Below are 15685 nucleotides of genomic sequence, written 5' to 3' on the forward strand. Positions count from 1 at the left end.
AAAATAAAAATATTAATAAAAATAAAAAGGAAGATGACCATATAACAGTTCAACAAAAAATTAAAAATAGGTTTATACATAAAAATAAAAACAAAAATAAAAGTAAAGATGTGAATAATAGATTTGAATTTGCTTTCATAACCCAATATAACTCTAAAGCAAAACAGATAGAAAAAGTACTCAAAAGACATTGGTACATCCTGAAAAGAGATGATATCTTAAAACACGTGCTACCTGATTTTCCAATGGTCATCTACAAAAAATCTACCAACCTAAAAAACAAATTGGCACCCAGTTTACTACCTACTGCACCTCCTTGCAACAATTTTTTAAAAACCCCGATACAGGGTTTCTATAGCTGTGGCCATTGTTCGACTTGCAGATACCAAAAAAGGAAAATGAAAGATTTTGTGGGTACTTATACTAAAAAAACGTATATTATCAAAAAACACGTTCATTGCTCTTCTTCCTTTGTTATTTATTTGTTGCAATGTGGCTGTGGGGCCCAATATGTGGGCCGAACATCCAGAAAACTGCATACTAGAATCTTAGAACATTTCAACAATATAAAGAAAAATAAACTTGATCATAGTGTACCAAAACACTGCAATTCATGCCCTTTGTTTTGTTGGAATACCTTCCAAGCTTTTGGAATTGACTCTGTACAGTTGGGATGGAGGGGAGGAGACAAAATGCAGGAGTTAGTTAAAAAGGAAGCCTCATGGATTTTTTAACCTCAAAACTCTGGATCTGGGACTAAATCAAGAAATTGACCTACAAGGTCTCATTTAAAGTTTTGGTTTCTTTGTATTTCTCATAATTAGTTATGTATGTATATTTACATGTGTATAACTAATAGATCATGTTTATATGAATATGTTGGGCTTTAATGGCTATCACTTTTATATTATTTGGTTAAGTTACTATATTTTATACTTGGTATTTTTTTCCTTAATATATGGCTATATATGGATATAAAATATAAAAATTTTTGTGTGATGCATCAGAACACTATATGTATATTGGATCAGGTAGTTTACTATATAACATTTTTACTTTAGTTAGCTACCTTGTAGCTCTGTTTTGTATTTTTTCCATCCAATATATATTTTTTATATATTTTTTTATATATATTTTTTCTATATATATGTTCCCTAAATATACATTGGTGGTTCTAGCGTTATCACACTAATTTAACTTTTTTCCGATTAGCAGACATTCAGGCGTTTTCGCCATATGTTTTGTGTCCCTCTCAGGTTGCGGTACTCTTTGTTTACGCATGCGCGTGTCAAGCGCATGCGTCCCCACATCCGGAACTACTAATCAAGAATTCCGGACATTCGGCGCCTTTTTGCGTTCCACCATTGGAACGCACGCGGAGTCATCAGCTGTCCGGATGAAGTGGAGATTATACAAGCTATATAAACTCACAAGGACGAACCCAAAGAAATCCCTGAAGAAGTCCAGCATCTCACCGGACGAAACGCGTTGGATTTATTCCTTGTGAACTTTTTTAATATGTATTATTGTTTATTTTATGTTCTGCTGTACCTTAATTGCTGCTCCTAGACTCCTATTGTGGATACTTTGGAATAACATCACCCAGAAGTCCATAATTACTTGGAGACACGCTGTTTTTATACTACTTAAGTGTAAGTGCGACCAGTAAATGTGTTATATATTATTTTATAACGTACTTCACTATATTTGATTTTTTATCTTACATATTTGGTTGGAAGATACTACATCTCATATTCATCACAGTACCCCTGAGTGGGTGAAAGGCCTGATTCTCTCCTTCGTTTGTGAGTGCATTCATATTACATTTATTCACATCCCTAGAATATACTATTTTACGCTATGTTAGCTATTTGATTTGTTTATACAGAGCACATGCTTGGAGAGTCTACCTCAATTCAGGTCATTCTATTTTATATATTTGAACGTATTCTGGGTGGTTTCCACTTCTTTGTATATGTGTAAAATCTCCAATAGTTTCACGTGAACTGCCAATTATCTGCAGAGACGAATCATACTGAAAAGAGAATGTGTGACAGGTTTAGACATAGTCACGAACATGTAACTCCAATTAAAGTACCACCTAACATCCCATTGGAGAATATAGTAACTATAATCTGATAACTGAGTAATTGTAATGAGAACTCTAATGAGGATTCCATATTAATGGAAGTACGAACATATCATATAAGCACCAATGTGAGAGGCAAACCTACCTTAGCACCTGATATCTGCAAAGCAAACGAATAGAAAGGGTGGGCAGCGAAGCAGGGGGGGAAATAATCGCCTCCTGTCATTATTAAAATTAAGATTATTAGTACACTAAAGCTAGCATAATCTTCAATTTTACCACATGACAGGAGGCTTCGTATTTTGCGTTTTTAACGCTGAGAAAAGAGTATAGAACTAAATAAGAGTCCTACGGTGTGCCGAGAGACCCAGTATTTGGCGTTGTGGGGAGGTCTTCCCCGTTGAGCGCACACGTATACACCATCTAACGGGAAATTATACAAGACCAAGTCTGACCATTTGTCAGCAGGATGTTAAGTCCTGTAGAGTGAAAGGAGAACGACCTCCACAACTCATAAGCTGGAGAGGTATGACATTGGGTAGTTGGTATCCTAGAGGATCCTAGTCCCTTGGGCATCCTCAGGTAGTGATACGGGCTGCAGTTCCATCTCCATCCTCACATAAGGGATCAAGGTGCAGGACCAAACCAGACAGGCTGGGAATGTCCATATGTAGGGGTAGGGTCGTCGCATCCCTGTGTTCCCAGATTCCCAAGAGGTCCCCGGCAGCCTGCGATCGTCCGCTGACCTGCCAAGAAACCCCCAAAGCGGGTCCAGGTCCCCAGGTAGCCAACCCTGCTGGGATAGAAGATGTGAGTACCCTACAGCTCCGTGAGGAATTGTTTGCCATGAATGTAGCAGGAGAAGTTCCTCGCCTGCTCGAGAATGACTGTAGACCTTGTAAGCATGAGAAGCATAAGTCCTCCGGGGAGGTCAGGTCAGACTGAGTGCGATCACCATCGTGCCTCAACTTATACTGTGACGAGTGGTAATATCCAAATCAGTCGGCCCCTATGAGATGTGTCTCCCCCGGGAGAGGGGTTGATCTTCTGTGAAGAAGACGGTGATCGAAGGAGCCTACATGTTGTCTGATAAACGTGAGTTGGTCCATCCCGGTGGATGTGAAACCTGACCGCCTAATCTGTGGTTACCTGCAGTAGGGTGCAGCCGATCTAGTACTTCTTTATCAATCCATGTATTGTGAAGTATAGGACCAAGAAGTCTAGGTATACAACATACAGGGTCACGATGGTGCCGCGGAGAGTCGTACGAATATTCCCAAGTTGTGGAATAGTCTACGAATCCTCTGAGCCAATAGTCTTCTACAAGAGGTTCCAGCTGGTTCTCGGATGAACGTGGGTGTTGACGAGTTTTCAGTTCTCTGATCTGAATGAGGTTCTCCCGTAAAAGAGTGTCTCGTCTTTCCCGCCTGTATTCATTACTTCTTTCGGTAGTTTATCAGGGCCCTCCAAGCTCCGAGCTACTGGATCGGGAAGGAGAGGATGTCCCCTGAAAACTGGGTAAGATGGTCGAGCGGGAAGCAAGAAGACCATCCTGATGTGTCTTTAGGTCCTGAAGGCAAGTCGGTTGACTACGTGAAAGTGGTCTTCCCCAGGATTGAGTGCCTTTCACCTAGATGTGGTGAAATCCCCTGTGGATGTAGTTGGAGGTATATTGATGGTATCTGTGTGTACAGTGTTCTCTGTCCGCTTATCTGGAGCACCATTGGTTGACTCTCGCTCTATATGGGTAATAGAGCTAGCGGTAGCGGATCTCGGGTCAGATGTCCTGAAGTGGTTGACGACCGGCTCTGTTGCCAACCGGTTCCAAAGAATCCCTTGTAAAGGTAATCGCATAACACCTCCTTCCTAGGGGTTTGGGCCTTTATGAAAGCCGTGGGACCCTTGCATGTCTAATAAGTGCCCTTCGGAACTTTGTGCCTTGTGCATGGGGTTCCGACTATCTTGGCGCCCAGTACTGCCAACCATCCGTCAGTGTGGAGGAGTGCTGCTATGGGCATCCTATGGGAGAGGCCAACACTGGGTTTTCCTGCTAAGAGCAGAAACAGTTTTTTGAGTTCATATACCCAAGTTGTATGCCTGTTCCTGGACGATGTTTGGCGGCGTCCAGCATCGCCCATGGTAAGGTCGTGAATCCTGAAAGACCTCCTCCGTTGGTCACTATAGTCGTCTGAGCCGTTCTGACTGGCATAGAAGGGCATGGGTTTGTCCGACCGTCAGCGGATATGGACATTCAAAGCAAGAGGCTGCAAAGCCACGAGTGCATAACGTTGTCAAGTAGGTTTATCGTAGTAAGGGATACCCCTGTGTAAGGCACAAACCAGTATTCAGGCACAGAATGAGGGCAAACAGATCAGTCTACTATGACAGTAGGCAGTGTTTACGGAAACCCTTGCGGGTCTATTCCGAATCGTGGCCAAATAAAACAGACTGGGGCTCACCCAGTACATAGAGGTTGCCATAGCATTGCCTCCGTTCAGCAGCACCATGCAGCGCACATATAGTGGGGGCTCACCCCGGGTGCACAGGGTATGAACCCTTAAGTGCTGACCATTGCCCTGATAGAGAGTGTCAGTCACCTCTTCCATTATTAAATTCACCTCACGGGGAATATATATCGTTACGTAGTCAAGTATCGTCAAGTTTGATGATCACAGCCAAAGTGAAGATCACACTTAGGATATAGGATTTCAAAATGAACAAGATAACATCCCTTACATTCTCTATTTCAGTCCCATTACCAAACCTTTCTTAATATGTCAAGGTAGTTGGACTGAAACATTGATTATATGTAAATTCACGTCTGCTTAAAATAAATCCGCTATTTTGTTTATTTTTAAGCCCTATGAGTGCTTTCTTTCACGCTGCATAATTGGGCTGGTATAGAATTTTTTCCAGGTCTGATTTTCATTCCCAGTCTGGTCCTGATCTAATGTGTCTTGAAATTAATATATATATATATATATATATATATATATATATATATATATATATATATATATATATATATACTGCTCAAAAAAAATAAAGGGAACACAAAAATAACATCCTAGATCTGAATGAATTAAATATTCTTCTGAAATACTTTGTTCTTTACATAGTTGAATGTGCTGACAACAAAATCACTCAAAAATTAAAAAATGGAAATCAAATTTTTTAACTCATGGAGGTCTGGATTTGGAGTCACACTCAAAATTAAAGTGGAAAAACACACTACAGGCTGATCCAACTTTGATGTAATGTCCTAACGTCAAAAATGAGGCTCAGTAGTGTGTGTGGCCTGAACGTGCCTGTATGACCTCCCTACAATGCCTGTGCATGCTCCTGATGAGGTGGCAGATGGTCTCCTGAGGGATCTCCTCCCAGATCTGGACTAAAGCATCTGCCAACTCCTGGACAGTCTGTGGTGCAATGTGGCGTTGGTGGATGAAGCGAGACATGATGTCCCAGATGTGCTCAATTGGATTCAGGTCTGGGGAACGGGCGGGCCAGTCCATAGCATCAATGCCTTCGTCTTGCAGGAACTGCTGACACACTCCAGCCACAAGAAGTCTAGCATTGTCTTGCATTAGGAGTAACCCATGGCCAACCGCACCAGCATATGGTCTCACAAGGGGTCTGAGGATCTCATCTCGGTACCTAATAGCAGTCAGGCTACCTCTGGCGAGCACATGGAGGGCTGTGCGGCCCCCCAAAGAAATGCCACCCCACCATTACTGACCCACTGCCAAACCGGTCATGCTGGAGGATGTTGCAGGCAGCAGAACATTCTCCACAGCGTCTCCAGACTCTGTCACGTCTGTCACATGTGCTCAGTGTGAACCTGCTTTCATCTGTGAAGAGCACAGGGCGCCAGTCAAATGCCAAACGTCCTGCACGGTGTTGGGCTTTAAGCGCAACCTCCACCTGTGGACGTCAGGGACCTCACACCACCCTCATGGAGTCTGTTTCTGACCATTTGAGCAGACACATGCACATTTGTGGCCTGTTGGAGGTCATTTTGCAGGGCTCTGGCAGTGCTCCTCCTGTTCCTCCTTGCACAAAGGCGGAGATAGCGGTCCTGCTGCTGGGTTGTTGCCCTCCTAACTGCCTCCTCCACGTCTCCTGATGTACTGGCCTGTCTCCTGGTAGCGCCTCCATGCTCTGGACACTACACTGACAGACACAGCAAACCTTCTTGCCACAGCTCGCATCTATGTGCCATCCTGGATGAGCTGCACTACCTGAGCCACTTGTGTGGGTTGTAGACTCCGTCTCATGCTACCACTAGAGTGAAAGCACCGCCAGCATTCAAAAGTGACCAAAACATCAGCCAGGAAGCATAGGAACTGAGAAGCGGTCTGTGGTCACCACCTGCAGAACCACTCCTTTATTGGGGGTGTCTTGCTAATTGCCTATAATTTCCACCTGTTGTCTTTCCCATTTGCACAACAGCATGTGAAATTGATTGTCACTCAGTGTTGCTTCCTAAGTGGACAGTTTGATTTCACAGAAGTGCGATTGACTTGGAGTTACATTGTGTTCCCTTTACTTTTTTGAGCAGTGTATATATACACTCGTTTTTTTTGTTCTATGCTTTTTTCATTATTAAAATGTTGTATTTTTATTCCTGCTACACTTCAATAGGTATTCATACTTTGGCAAATCATGCATCAGAGAACAACTCCAGGAAGAAAATTAGCATCTGCCTATTTTTAATTAAATACAAAATACATTTCACCTCCAGCTGGAGAAATCTTTCATTTAAAAAAAACAAACCTTTGTGGTTTGCTCTATTAACGTGAAATTAATGGAGCTGACTTTTTGTAAAACTGGTAATATCATTTGGATTGTAAATGAATATTCTGCAGCAGAAGGTGGTCATCAAGAAGAGAATAGATCTCTAAATTCTAATTACGGTAGCTTTCAATTGTTAATAGACTGTAATTTGAGATCTCGATAGTTTAAAGATGCTATCAGCAAAGTTTAGGAGTGTAATAAAAAAAAAATCCATTCACATCTAACAGCAACAGCATTCTATAGTTTACAGAAAATATCTTTACTTTAATAAAATTTTAAAAACAAGGCTTCATCCTGATTTAAAGGAACATTCTAAGCACCACAGTGGGCTGAAGTGGCTATGGTGCTAGGAATGGCCTGGCACCCTCCCAGATAATTTGTCAGACTGTTTTAGAATGGCTTGACAACTTACCTGCGTCCCACCGGGTGTCCACTGATGCACATACTTCCATTCGGCTAAGCATGGCTGTGAGGGCCACTATTATTGGCTGAAAACATCAGCTATGTGCTCTCAGCTGATGAGTGCAGTCTTATACTAAGCCATGCTTAGTTCATTGAAGACATCCAGCTTCTGTTTTGCAGGAGCACAGAGGACTTCTCAATTTGACACATTACAATGGGAAGGCTTTTAGGTAAATAGTAGTCAGGGCTCAAGTCCCGCAGGAACATGTGGAAACAGTGTTCCTGTACCTTTTTACCCACCAAGAACATCATATCCATTCCCATAGGGCTGCACCAGCCCAGATAGGGTTCTCTGCTCCTTAAAGGGCCAGTGTCGAGATCAAAGCCTACCAAACTGTCTATGCCTGCCCTGTACCTCTATATCTTGTGAGCTCTGGCACTGGTAGTGTCCGTAAATCCCAGCAACACAGTAAGTGTAACTGCTGTAGCTCCAAGAGAGATAGATGTCCATGGAAGACATAGACCTCCCAGCTACTCTGTCTGTCCTGTACCTGGAGGCAATGCAGCCTGCTTGACCACCAGAGCTCTTAATGCCTCCCCTCCCTGCATGATGAGAATAGGGAGAAGGGACATATTTTAGAAAAATAATATTCATATAAAAATATTAACATTCCTATCCCACTCCCTACACTCCCACATTGTACACCCCCACAAACACAGTACACCACACACATAGTGCACCCCACTCACACATAGCACACATTCACACCTCATACACACAGTACACCCACACAATATACAAACAGCCCTGGGGGTGACGAGTCACACAGACTATAGCTTCTATACACATGCATACACTGTACAGCTCCTAGATACATACACAATGCAACCCCAATACACACGTACACAGCAGCCCCTAGATACACACACACACTATAGCTTCTAAATACACACACACAATGCAACTTTAATATACATACACTCACACACTGGAGCCCCTAGATACACTTGCACACATTGTAAAGGTTCTAAATACAGAAACTACAGCCCTTGCCAACACAAAAAGTCTCTACAGGAACCAGATTTTACCCTCTGGGCTATTTGTCTTGCATTCTGAGATTTGAACTAAACATACAATTGGTGCAATAACTCATAACACCGTTTAAAGAAAGTATGCACAAAGATTGTATTACAAGTATGCAGAAGTTAATGCAATAAGCTTGTATTCCTATTATTCCTATTAACACTTTTATTCACATCTAGTGTTGCCGTCTCAATAAAGTCACCACCAGGTGTCAGTATGTCTTTATTAATAAACATTTGACTTGGTGAGACAAAAACGCCATAAAACTCCTCACAGTGCGAATCGAAAAATGTGTTATACATCTCGAAGTCCAACTTGAGGCCTACAGGTGATGCATAATACTGTTAAAGTATACAGTGAATACAAATTGGAAAAGGGTCTACATAACTACTAATGTAAGTCCCACAATTGTAGTCCTCTAGCAAACTTAATATTTATATAATATTTTACGATTAAAAATTATAACATGCTTACTTATCATTCTCGAAGTTTCCATCTTTGTGTATTTGATTCTCGAGAGTGAAATTGAATTCAAAATTATTCACTTTCTCGCCATGGAATACTTTCAATTTGCTTGCGTAGGATTCCTCTTGAAGGTAACGTATAGTGTCAGGGAACCAGACAGTAAGACCATAGTAGCTGTAGATTAACAGAAAAACAGGACTCATTGGTTGGGATTTAGCAAGACAAAACATGCTTTTTTGGGGTGAAAAGTGCTAAATGTTTAGAGGCATTTCATTATTTTCAATGGCGATTGCTTCTTTTTTAGCACCTTACACTAGAATAACATTTTTTTTTTTGCCTTAATAAATCTAGCCAAATTTGTTTTCAACCATTCTGAAATTAAGATGACAGTAATTGTAATTCATTGAAATAAAGTAATGTTACCTTAATGACATTGTAAACCAAACCACAGCCAGAAATATAGTGTTCTTTCTAAATTGACCACTGAAGCAATACAATATGTTCTCCCATACCTAGAAAAAATAAAAAAATGTCAAGAGGTATACAATAATGTATTTTTGTATAAAGAAGTATAAATAAAGTGTACTCAGTGAATTGGTGTTTAGCAGAGAACACCATATTGGTTTGCTTTCAATACATAGAACATTGTGGCTCATTTACAGTGTATATAAAAAAGTATATGCCCCCAATGAATTTGCAGGTTTTTGAAATGTAAAGAGAGAAATAATGACAATATAACAATGCCATAAAGTAATAGAGGCCCAGGCACCCCTTGGTTCAAGACAGGTACTTTATTAGGAACCACAAAAGCAATGTTTCGATTTCGACCCCATAAGGTCTTTGTCAAGACCTTGACAAACAGAGGCTTGACAAAGACCTTTTGGGGTTGAAACATTGCTGTTGTGGTTCCTAATAAAGCACCTGTCTTGAACCAATGAGTGCCTGGACCTCTATTACTTTATTAATTTTTGAAAATCTGGTGTTTGATTCCGGTTCAGCACGCACCCTGGCTCAGATTTATGGGAGTGAGTGCAGTTCCACACACAATACTAAAAATATAACAATGCCAGACTTTTTCTTTCTGTATTGTGATCTTCCAACCAACAAAAATATAGTGAAAAAACAAAAAGTTATCTTTGCACAGCTAGACTTTGTACTTCTATCTCACTCTTCTTTGCAAAAAAAAGTTCCTTTAAATTGCAAGTACAGCTCTCTTTAGGTCATTCCATAGGTTTTTGATGAGATGTGTGCCAATGCCTACTTGGGCCATTTCAAGCGTTTGATTTTACTTTTCTGAAGTTATGTCTTCCTCAACCTATGTGTGTTTTAGGTCATTGTCATGTTGAAATGTAAAATTCTTCTTAATCTTCATCTCTCTAATATGTTTTGTTGCATCATATCTTGATATTTGGAGCTATTCATTATCTTGACAAGAGCCCCTGACCACCCCATAGCATGATGCTACCACCTCGATATGTTTTATTTTTTGGATGATAAGCTTACCGGTAATTGGCTTTGTGCCAAATGTGCAGATCTTTTTTACATTTTCAGTTTTTGTTTTGTCTGATCATGGCACATTTTCCTACGTGGTTTGGGGTAACATGGATGTTCCTTTTTTTAAGAAGGGGGTTTTCATTGTGCCACCACAGTCCATAACCTAGACATGTGCAGATTGGTGGTCACATACAACTAGTGATTGAAATGACCTGTCTGAAATGACTGTAGCTCCTTCAGTGTTGCTGTTGGACTCTTGGTGTCCTCTCATAAACTTAGTAGTGTCAGCCTGATCTTTGCAGTGTCTCTGTGGTCCCACATCTTCTCCACTTATTAATGTGGCTTTGGCAGTGCTCCATAGTACATCCATTGCCTTCAATAGTGTTTTATATCCCTCTCCTAGATTGTCTCCTAAATTGCTACTTTTCAGCAATTAGCTGTTGCAATTTATTTGTAAATTATTTGTGGACCATGGCTTTCCCAGTGGTGTGCAACCCCAAACATTCAAGTACATCCAACAACAACAACTGACTTTAATCTGGGTTTAATCAGAATCACATTCATTGTTGGTGAGGGTGTGCTATTTACCTACAGTTATGTGATAGGTTAACTGTGAACACAGCTAGAGTCCCTGTTATGAAAGGGTGCGCAAATTAATGCAATCAGGGTGCTGTAATTTTTTTAAATTTTTTTTATTTAAAATGTTCCTAATTAATTGCAGTATTTGTTTTTGGAATATCTCAATTACAGATGGCAGATGGCAAAAGATGGACATTTACATGTTCGTATTACATTTAAAAACCTACAATTTTATAAGGTTGGGAAGACTGTCTATATCCACTATAACTACTGGGTATACAGGCAACAGGGACTAACTACACCTATCTTTAATTCCCACATTAGAATAATCAGATTTTACTTTCTTAAAGTGTTAAGGAAATTATGTTATACAATATAAATGATTTACATCTATGAAAGAATATATAGCAGGAATAAACATTTTCCAATAAGAAAATGTAGCTATACTTACCGTAATTTTCTTTTCCTGGATAATATGTGTTAGCTCAGCCTACTTGGCTGTTTAGGACAGGAACTGCAAGCTATGAATACAATCTTACCAGATAGGATCTCCAGTCTATGTTCTAAGCTTGTAAAAATAATTAGAAGAGGGATGCCATGCTCCCATGGATATATCCAGGAAAAGAGAATTACGGCAAGTGTGGCTATATTTCCCTTATACCTGGATAATACGTGACAGCATCTTAATAGAATAATATTAATGCTAAAACATCTGATGGGAGGGAAATAAAACAAGCATAGAAATCGTGAGAAAGGTGACTATAGAACAAATTATCTCTCTCTCAACTATCCAGTGATCTCAAAGAATGGCTAGACCAAGGTTGTGTAGACAGCAGGTTGTTAGATGCCACAGAACCACAGCAGCCACATGAAGTCATCAGCTTTTAGAATACCAAAGCACATTGGAAGCAGCAACTCCACAACCAGTTATTAAGAAAAAAGCCATTAGGCATCTGTACATTATATAGGTTAGGATAGGATATCTTCCGCTCTCTAAAGGTAGGTAATGTTAATGTGCTGAAGGACACACACATGCCAGTAAAGTAGTCAGACATATTGTTAAGAACCAGTGCCAATATGGACTTACAGCCAGGCATTAATGATATACATGCTGAGTCAGACAAGTAGAGAAGTGTTCAGAACCAAGGATACCTTTCATTCTCTAAAGAAACTGACTAATGTGCAAGCATAAACGCCAGCGTGGACTTAGTATAAGGCTTCTGGAGATGTACTGGACTGCAGCATCCAGACAGACTCCATGTAATCAGTACAGCCATCAACAGTACTCTTTCCTAGAACGCCAACACAAGGCGTATAAAACTCACCTAGATGCTCACTAATAAACCTCCTAAATGTGACCCATTTGTAATACGGAAACCCCATACTTAGTAACAGTATCTGGTAGGATGGGTATGTATGGCTTTTATTTCCCGTCCTAAACAACCATGTGGTGCAGGTAACTCCTATTGTGATGCTGCCATGGATTAGCCCAGAATATCTTTTGTTACGTTTATTAACCTTATAGAAAGACTGTCACCTATATAATAACGGCATTAGGATAATGAACCCCAAGTCTTCCTTTGCACAGTAAGGCTATTGTAATCAGGTCCTTGGATTGACATAAAATATGGTATTATAAGGTGCAGGGTTTTTAATGTGTGTCATAAAAAAAGTTTGGTTGCAGTAGAATTCCATTTAAACCTGTCAAACTGTATAATATTTAATAGCTTTGGTATGCCATAGAATGGGTCATTGCATGCAATTACAGCATGCTCCCTAAATTTACCTCCAGATAATTCACATATATAGACACGGTTGGCATGCTGTAAAGGGTAAATATGTGTGATATTGTACTTGTGAGCTGATTAAAGCAACTCAAAGCTTTATTGGACAGAAATCAAAGCAACGAGAGACTTCTGACTAACAGCATTTTTTACATGGAACAAACATTTGAAGAGATCAAATATCTTCAAGTTTGCTAATTTCTTGTAAAAAAAATAAAAAATAAAACAGAGAATAAGAAATGGTAAAAGAGACAAAAAGTCATTATGCTCAGCAGACAAAAAATGTTGTATAATTTCAATAAAGATAGACGTATTTTGAAAGGTGTGCAGAGAAATTCTTCTTATATAACAGTGGCAGAAAATTGAGTTAAGAGGATGGATCCTCATTTTTTCAGATTTTGGTCAATAGAAAATTGGTAGACTCTAATACCATCTTTGTTCTAGCTAGGCACTTAAATAGCTATTAGTGATGTCGTGAACATAACATTTTCCGTTCGCGAACGGCGAACGCGAACTTCCGCAAATGTTCGCGAACAGGCGAACCGGGCGAACCGCCATAGACTTCAATAGGCAGGCGAATTTTAAAACCCACAGGGACTCTTTCTGGCCACAATAGTGATGGAAAAGTTGTTTTAAGGGACTAACACCTGGACTGTGGCATGCCGGAGGGGGATCCATGGCAAAACTCCCATGGAAAATTACATAGTTGATGCAGAGTCTGGTTTTAATCCATAAAGGGCATAAATCACCTAACATTCCTAAATTGTTTGGAATAACGTGCTTTAAAACATCAGGTATGATGTTGTATCAATCAGGTAGTGTAAGGGTTACGCCCGCTTCACAGTCACAGACCAAACTCCCCGTTTAACACACCGCAAACAACCGCAAACAGTCCATTTGCACAACCGCAAACTCCCCATTTGCACAAGGTTGGATACCCGTTCCTTGTCCTCACTGATGTTATGGAAGGTCTGTTCCTCCACCCAGCCACGTACAACACCAAGGGTCCCCGAAAGGTGACAACAAGCTCCCTGTATTTTTTTTTAAATGGACACTACTGTTACACCAAATAATGTATAATAAACACAGGTTACTGGCTATGGGGGGGGGGGGGATAATGTATAATAAACACAGGTTACTGGTTATGGGAGGATAATGTATAATAAACACAGGTTACTGGCTATGGGGGATAATGTATAATAAACACAGGTTACTGGCTATGGGAGGGATAATGTATAATAAACACAGGTTACTGGCTATGGGGGGATAATGTATAATAAACACAGGTTACTGGCTATGGGAGGGATAATGTATAATAAACACAGGTTACTGGCTATGGGGGGATAATGTATAATAAGCACAGGTTACTGGCTATGGGAGGATAATGTATAATAAACACAGGTTACTGGCTATGGGGGGATAATGTATAATAAACACAGGTTACTGGCTATGGGAGGGATAATGTGTAATAAACACAGGTTACTGGCTATGGGAGGATAATGTATAATAAACACAGGTTACTGGCTATGGGGGGATAATGTATAATAAACACAGGTTACTGGCTATGGGAGGGATAATGTATAATAAACACAGGTTACTGGCTATGGGTGGGATAATGTATAATAAACACAGGTTACTGGCTATGGGGGGGATAATGTATAATGAACACAGGTCACTGGCTATGGAGGGATAATGTATAATAAACATAGGTTACTGGCTATGGAGGGGGATGATGTATAATAAACATAGGTTACTGGCTATGGGAGGGATAATGTATAATAAACACAGGTTACTGGCTATGGGAGGATAATGTATAATAAACACAGGTTACTGGCTATGGGAGGGATAATGTATAATAAACACAGGTTACTGGCTATGGGGGGGTAATGTATAATAAGCACAGGTTACTGGCTATGGAAGGATAATGTATAATAAACACAGGTTACTGGCTATGGGGGGATAATGTATAATAAACACAGGTTACTGGCTATGGGGGATAATGTATAATAAACACAGGTTACTGGCTATGGGGGATAATGTATAATAAACACAGGTTACTGGCTATGGGGGGGTAATGTATAATAAGCACAGGTTACTGGCTATGGAAGGATAATGTATAATAAACACAGGTTACTGGCTATGGGGGGATAATGTATAATAAACACAGGTTACTGGCTATGGGAGGGATAATGTATAATAAACACAGGTTACTGGCTATGGGAGGGATAATGTATAATAAACACAGGTTACTGGCTATGGGGGATAATGTATAATAAACACAGGTTACTGGCTATGGAGGGATAATGTATAATAAACATAGGTTACTGGCTATGGAGGGGGATGATGTATAATAAACACAGGTTATTGGCTATGGGAGGGATAATGTATAATAAACACAGGTTACTGGCTATGGGAGGGATAATGTATAATAAACACAGGTTATTGGCTATGGGAGGGATAATGTATAATAAACACAGGTTACTGGCTATGGGGGGATAATGTATAATAAACACAGGTTACTGGCTATGGGAGGGATAATGTATAATAAACACAGGTTACTGGCTATGGGACGGATAATGTATAATAAACACAGGTTACTGGCTATGGGAGGGATAATGTATAATAAACACAGGTTACTGGCTATGGGAGGATAATATATAATAAACACAGGTTACTGGCTATGGGAGGGATAATGTATAATAAACACAGGTTACTGGCTATGGGGGGATAATGTATAATAAACACAGGTTACTGGCTATGGGAGGGATAATGTATAATAAACACAGGTTACTGGCTATGTGAGGATAATGTATAATAAACACAGGTTACTGGCTATGGGTGGATAATGTATAATAAACACAGGTTACTGGCTATGGGAGGGATAATGTATAATAAACACAGGTTACTGGCTATGGGGGGATAATGTATAATAAGCACAGGTTACTGGCTATGGGAGGATAATGTATAATAAACACAGGTTACTGGCTATGC

General features: G+C 40.1%; 1 protein-coding gene across 2 annotated transcripts in view; it reads right to left on the reverse strand.

Moving 5' to 3' along the window:
- The window catches only part of SV2B (synaptic vesicle glycoprotein 2B), a 167893-nt gene that overhangs the window by 12564 nt on the left and 139644 nt on the right, over positions 1-15685 (reverse strand). For both annotated transcript variants that reach the window (XM_063448877.1, XM_063448876.1), the window contains exons 8-9: positions 9261-9349; positions 8847-9011 (exon numbers count right to left, since the gene is read on the reverse strand). In XM_063448877.1, the coding sequence (XP_063304947.1) occupies positions 8847-9011; positions 9261-9349 (254 nt within the window). The remainder of the gene's footprint in view (positions 1-8846; positions 9012-9260; positions 9350-15685) is intronic.

The sequence above is a fragment of the Pelobates fuscus genome, chromosome 3 (genome assembly GCF_036172605.1).
Source record: "Pelobates fuscus isolate aPelFus1 chromosome 3, aPelFus1.pri, whole genome shotgun sequence".
Lineage (NCBI taxonomy): Eukaryota > Metazoa > Chordata > Amphibia > Anura > Pelobatidae > Pelobates > Pelobates fuscus.